Raw genomic sequence first — 6,239 nt, 5'->3', positions numbered from 1 at the left:
CGTAGTCATCCTCTCACTGTCATGAGCACCTTACACTACACACGGTTTGCCCTGCGACAGTCTATAGCATCCTTCTAACATTCCCCACAGTCCCACTCACTTACATAATAGACTCAAATGAAACGTGTGGACGTGCAAGCTCTCTAGTCCATGCTCTGCAAGAAGAAGAAGGTGAATGCGAAGTCAAAGTAAGAGGCAGGCTCTACGATGGGAAGAATGTGAGATGGTCTGATGGATATGGTGGCAACACACATGCATGTAATGGCGGGATGGGATTACTTTTAGCATGAGCTAGGATGGGGATTCGGGAAGTTCTGAAAAGATGTGATCGCTTACTCTCAAGTCACTACCACTTTTTGATCACTCTCGTTTCTTGAGATCGCCCAAATCTTGCATCGGTGCTTCATCATTTCTTGGATAAAGTTATGAGCACAATGAATGCCCACTAAGTTATCCACCAGCTCAAATAAAAATAAAATGTTATATTTTTCAAAAAATAATCTTCTCTTTTTCATTAGCAAAAAGGGAAACCATCACTAGGGCCTCCCCCCTTTGGGGCAGGCCAAAAAGAAATAAAGATTATAAAATCTTGAATAATCCAACCAAAATAGATAAAAGGGTATTTTGGGAATTTTTGAATTTGAGGGGTATTTTGGGACTTTCCACAAAGTAGAGGGGTATTTTGGTAATTGATCGTTTAGACACTCCGTTTGGCCTCTCTCAAGTGAAAGCATGAGGACACTCCGATTGGCTTGATGACACGTGGTCCATTGCAATTGGGTAAACCACGTAGAGATGGGGCCACTCGGCTGGGAGACGACCACGTGACAAAATTGGACGTGGATGCCCCTCAATTTGAAAAGAAGGCTCACTGTTTTTGCTTTCGAGACTTCTCTCGAGCTCGCCATTGCTGCTGCCGTGGCCGACGTCCTCTTATTTTAAGCATCTGCATGAGGCAGCAGATCCAAAAGGACATCTACCCGGTGCATTGAACCTTCCTTTCAGGTACTTGTCTACGGCAATGTTCTCCCTTTTTTTCGTCTTCCCATTTTTGTAGCTCCAGCATCGACACCTGCATCTCTCTCTCGCCTCTCTGCGGATCTTCCGAGCGCTTTATTTGCCAACAGTTGCGTCTTGCTTTTGCTGCGTAGAGCTGTAACAAAGCTGGTGACCTCGTTGAAGCGTTACATATACTCGCGTTCCGGCAATATGGCTGAATAGATAGCGTCCTGATTCTAGGCTTGTTGGGTGTTCTTTCTTATATCTTCGACCCTGCAGGAGGCGGTTGAAAAATGTCTTTATTTTCTATCGCTTGTGACAGGTAATTCAAGATGCAGCGTTTAGCAGTGGTCCTACTGCTTTTTACATCTACCGTTCCATGGATGGCATCTGCTGATGAAGAGTCCCCTGCAAAAGATGAAGGACATGTTCTTGTCTTGGATGCAAACAATTTTCATGACACAGTGAAGGAACATCCTTTCATTGTTGTAGAGTTTTATGCCCCATGGTAAGTTTACATACTGGCAGTATTTGTGCATGTGAAAGGTCTTGCAACATTGCTTGTGATAAGCTACACACAAACTGAGTATATAAGAGTTTATTGTTGCATTGGGAATGTCCTTTGAAATGCACAAAGCCCTGTTGCTCCTCTTCTCCCTGAGAAGCTTCAGGAAACAAACAGATGTTACAGAGACATCTCGTTTGATCGAATTTTTGAGAAGCAGTATTAGAAGTTTATTGGTTTATGTATTCAACGTCTTGGTATTGATCATGTAGTGCAGTGGTGATGCATGGTGCATTTTCCTTGTTCTTAAGCAGTCATTATCCTTCTAATATGAGAGTATGTGTGCTCGTCTGGCAGGTGTGGTCATTGCAAGCAGCTTGCTCCAGAGGTATTCGATAGTCAAGTTTTTTCGGTCTTTGTGATGCTATTGTCTCTTTTCTTTTTGATTCTCACTGGCTGCCCTCTTGTTTTAATCATCAGTATGAAAAGGCTGCTGCCATTCTGAAAGAAAATGACCCCCCAATTATCCTCGCCAAGGTTGATGCCAATGAGGAGAGTAACAAGGGACTCGCAAGTGAATTTGACGTTCGTGGTTACCCCACCCTGAAGATTGTAGAAAAGAAAGGAGAAGTTGTCCGTGATTATAAGGGGCCAAGAGATGCGGAAGGCATTGTTTCTTACTTAAAGAAACAAGTTGGCCCTCCTTCTTCTGAGATAACAACTGCCGAGGAGGGGGAGAAGCTTGTTCATGAAGCTGACATTATTGTTGTGAGTATTTAGTTTATCCTTGGTAATGGACTTTGAACCTTGGCAAGGAAACTTTGAAAAGTATTTTGTGCGCATATTTGAGACTGAAGCATTTGAACTGGCTACATAGGTGGGTGTGTTCAAGTCCCCTGATTCCGAGGAGTACAAAAGCTTTCTTTCAACTGCAAGTGAATTGCGATCTGATTACGAGTTTAAGCACACATTTGATGGCAGTTTACTGCCCAAGAAGGATGCAGTTCTTACTGCACCTTTGATTCGCGTGTATAAGAAGTTTGATGAAGGCTTTAATGACTTGAAGGTATGTAGTGTTGAGTTCGATCGCCAGATGTTAATTGTAACAAGGAGTTCGTGGTTAATTAATGAATGACTTTGTATCATAGTTTGTAATATTATTGTGCTTCTTTTTATTTCCTTTTTGCAATTATTTGCCATTGAGAGGTTTACAAGGAATGCAGACTTCCCTTTCCATGAGATTGTGCCATATTGTGTAATTTCTGTTTTTCTGCCATTGCATGTTTTTAATGTATCAATTGTTTTGATTAAGGACTGAAAATGTGTGGTGGTTATGTTCAGCTGTAATCACATCTTTGCTTTGGACAAGTTAATAATTAGAAACCCTTTGTTGACACAGGAGTTCACACCTGAAGGTGTGAAGAAGTTTTTGGATGATGTGAGCATCCCATATCTTGTGTTGTTTAACAAGGATCCTGTGCAGAGAGAGTATCTTACAAAAATTTTCCAGAACCCTGCAGATGCAAAGGTATAATGTCTCTTGTATCCTGGTTACCATGGTGGGATTTTAAAAGCTTCACATCTTCTTAGCTTGCAGCATAAAGTCCATAATTTTTGAAGCATCTGTTGTCCTCTGGCTCTGTTGTTATCAGAGTGCTGAATGTCATGGCTTGTCTACATGTTGTAAGATTCACTATTTCTTTGTTTTGCCAGGCATTCTTGTTTGTAGATGCCAAGGATGAAGGGGCCGAAGAATTGAAGAAAGTATATGGGGATCTTGCCAAGGAACACAAAGGCAAGGGTTTGAGGTTTCTGATTGCAGATACTGAAGATGGACAGAATGCAATTCAGGTTCTGCTCTTCTGTGTGTCTTTTTAGCTGTGGCCATCTCCAGGCCTTGAGAGTTAACATTGATGATTGCCTTATGCAGTATTTTGGAGCAAAACAGGACAGGCTGCCATCTATTGTGATTCAGGGCAGCGATGAGAAGAAGTACATGCTTGAAAAAGCTAATGTGGGGAATGTAGCTGCATGGTTGAAGGAGTACTTGGTATGCCCTGATGGTCAATTTTTTAATGAGTTGAGATGTGCAGTTATGCTGGGTTCTTTTTCCCCTTACATATCTGTTGCTCTCAGGATGGGAAGGCCTCAGAGTTTCTGAAATCAGAGCCAGTGCCAGAAAAGAATGATGAACCTGTCAAAATTGTTGTCTTGGACACTCTTGATGAACTTGTTTTGAAGTCTGGAAAAAATGGTATGTCTGTTCTTGTGTTTGGGTTTTTTTCTTAAATATATTTAAAAAAAAAACAGTTTTTAGTAGGAAACATGATTTTATAGTCTTAAAAGTGCTCTAGGTTAAGTGTCTTTCTCCTCGGGCGTTTTGAATTTGTGTTACCTACTTTGTGAGCACTCTTACTCGTATACTTCTTGTTGGACTGCCTCTTCTTCGACATATCTGTCCAAGTCTTTGCTCTTATTTTTTATACCTGTTACCCAGATTCTATCTCTTATGTGATAAGGTAACTTTTAGTGCTTTCAGGCAAAATCTGGTGTTCTTTTGCACCATGCTACATATGGTCTGTTCAATTTGGTTTAAATCTTTTGGCTTTCTAGAACAAGCCTCAGTGAAGAAAGAAGTTAGCCATCCATTCGAGTAGTTTATTCTTTTCTACGCTTATTGGACCTATCTTTGCATGTGAAATCACTGAAATCTTTTTTTTTGTTTTTTGTTTAGTCAATGGGTCGCTTCATTTCAGAGCCTCATATGATTTCCTTTTCATTTTATTGTTTTAGAATGCCAATGTGACACTCCACTTTGTGGAATCTTGTAGTGTTGCTGGAGTTTTATGCCCCATGGTGTGGTCATTGCAAGAACCTTGCTCCTATCTTGGACGAGGTAGCAATTGCGCTGCAGCCCGATTCCAGCGTTGTTATTGCAAAGCTTGTAAGTTAAATGCTATCTTCATTCATTTTGTGAAGGATTCACTGGTGTACGTGAGTTTTGTGTGTCTTTTTTGCCCCTTGCCCCTTATTCTATGCAGATTCATTTCATTTCTAGGATGCGACTGCTAACGACGTCAAGGACAAGCGCTTTGATGTGAAGGGTTTCCCTACGATTTATTTATATACTGCTACCGGGAAGGTGGTTCCTTATGAAGGAGACCGAACCAAGGAGTCTATAATTAGCTTCATAGAAAGTAACAAGGATTCTGCTGAACAAAGCAACGTTGCGGCTGAAGTCGAGACTGACGAAAAGGACGAGTTGTAATTTTCCGGTAAGATTTTTGGAGGCTTAGGGTGCTAAGCCTTTTGAGAAACTTAATCAGAGGTGGAGCTGGGTTGTTGAAAGCGTTATGCAGGTCAGATGTGCCACTGATATTTTGCCTTCTGTACATGGCTTTTTACAGCCAATGGCACTCGAGCCGAAACAAAGGAACTTGGGCTTGAGGATGTATCTTGCTCTTGCTTTTTTGCAAGACGAGTTAAGGAATGGTTAAAGCTTAAGGGCTCAGACACAATAAAGTTGAGGCAGTTTTTGCTGTTTGGCTTCTGGTGCGTGTGAAGTGGTAGCAATAATCAGTAAGGTTGATCATTTAGTTTTTCTGTGATAACAAGGGTCCACAATATCTCACTGTAGAGTTTTGAGTATTATTACCTGGCAAGGCTTGTACGGACCTACACTGTTTTAGTTCGTTGACTTTTCTTGGGCTATGGCAATATAGAGGGAAGTGAGCGGAGTGTAGGCGAGGTGGTGTGTGTGCATGGGTGAGAGAGAACTATTTCTATAAAGAGGGACATTGAGTAGTTGTCTTCAATGTCCCTACACATTAGTTCTCATCCCCTCTTATGCAGGCGATTGCCACTGTTGTTCCTGGTTTCAGGAGTCATCTATACAATGGGGTAATGAATATGAAAATCAAAACCATTGCCACTGTTGTTCCTGGTTTGAGGAGTCATCTATACAACGTGGTAATGAATATGAAAATCAAAACCATCGACAAGTTGGCAAATGTTGTGGAGTATTTTGTGATATCTCTCTCTCTCTTGGGCACCCATCATTAATGACATGCACATGAGGACAGCCCAGTGATGCTGTTGTGAACGGTTCTTCATGCGGGTTATCTTTGAATGTTTCAAAAGACCTGCATTCTGTTTCATGTGGGTTCTTCATGCGGGTTATCTTTGAATGTTTCAAAAGACCTGCATTCTGTTTCATGTGGGTTATCTTTGAATGTTTCAAAAGACCTGCATTCTGTTGTAATCTTCTCTTGCTGGACAGCATCAATTTGTTGGGCATTGTAGTGGGTCAACTACCCTGCCTTCAAGTTGAAGGTGTATTATACTTGTAAAGATAGATAATTGTTTGTTTTTGTGTGTGTATATGTGGATAAAGGTGGGGGTGGGGTTGACATACGAGGTACATTAACGCTAGAGAGGAGGTGATGCGTGGGGGTGGGCATATGAGGAACATTAATGGTAGAGAGGAGGTGATGCATGGATGGAAAGGTTATCTATGCTCTCAGAATTGTTATCTGTTATTTTGAAACCTTTGAGGAAGGTAGCTTATATTTTCCCATCTCCACGGCGGTAAAAGTGGTTGCGTACCTGCGAAAAGGTAGTGAGGCCCCCTTCTTAGAGATGGAGTGTAGATGCACTACATTTCAATTTACATGAATGTGCTGCATGTGATGTGCCTTGTTGCTACTCAAGCTAGGTATGACGATGACATGGTACA

General features: G+C 41.5%; 1 protein-coding gene across 2 annotated transcripts; it reads left to right on the top strand.

Annotated features, from left to right (window-relative positions):
* Positions 1-848: 848 nt before the first annotated feature.
* PDIL1-1 (PDI-like 1-1) lies at positions 849-5,044 on the top strand. Of its 2 annotated transcripts, XM_086496388.1 has the most exons (12): positions 849-1,005; positions 1,322-1,507; positions 1,862-1,892; positions 1,985-2,272; positions 2,382-2,570; positions 2,904-3,032; positions 3,218-3,355; positions 3,435-3,554; positions 3,641-3,758; positions 4,336-4,448; positions 4,563-4,779; positions 4,912-5,044. In XM_086496388.1, the coding sequence occupies exons 2-11, from the start codon at positions 1,332-1,334 to the stop codon at positions 4,770-4,772; spliced, it is 1,512 nt and encodes a 503-aa protein (XP_086352514.1). In that variant the 5' UTR covers positions 849-1,005; positions 1,322-1,331; the 3' UTR covers positions 4,773-4,779; positions 4,912-5,044. The 2 variants fall into 2 exon arrangements, with proteins under 2 accessions (XP_086352514.1, XP_086352515.1); XM_086496389.1 differs by lacking the exon at positions 4,912-5,044 and having other exon boundaries at positions 4,546-4,742.
* The last annotated feature ends 1,195 nt before the right edge of the window (positions 5,045-6,239 follow it).

This window comes from Adiantum capillus-veneris, chromosome 23 (assembly GCF_014529385.1).
Source record: "Adiantum capillus-veneris isolate H3 chromosome 23, ASM1452938v2, whole genome shotgun sequence".
In the NCBI taxonomy this organism is placed as follows: Eukaryota; Viridiplantae; Streptophyta; class Polypodiopsida; order Polypodiales; family Pteridaceae; genus Adiantum; species Adiantum capillus-veneris.
Note: the sequence above shows the minus strand (reverse complement) of the source record. Positions and strands in the feature narration are given on the sequence as shown.

Excerpts from the sequence above, each read along its gene's own strand:
- PDIL1-1 (XM_086496388.1), top strand. The coding sequence starts at position 1,332 with ATGCAGCGTTTAGCAGTGGTCCTACTGCTTTTTACATCTACCGTTCCA. Across the intron at positions 1,893-1,984 it reads GCAAGCAGCTTGCTCCAGAG|TATGAAAAGGCTGCTGCCAT; the intron begins GTATTCGATAGT and ends TTTAATCATCAG. Across the intron at positions 4,449-4,562 it reads GCGTTGTTATTGCAAAGCTT|GATGCGACTGCTAACGACGT; the intron begins GTAAGTTAAATG and ends TTTCATTTCTAG.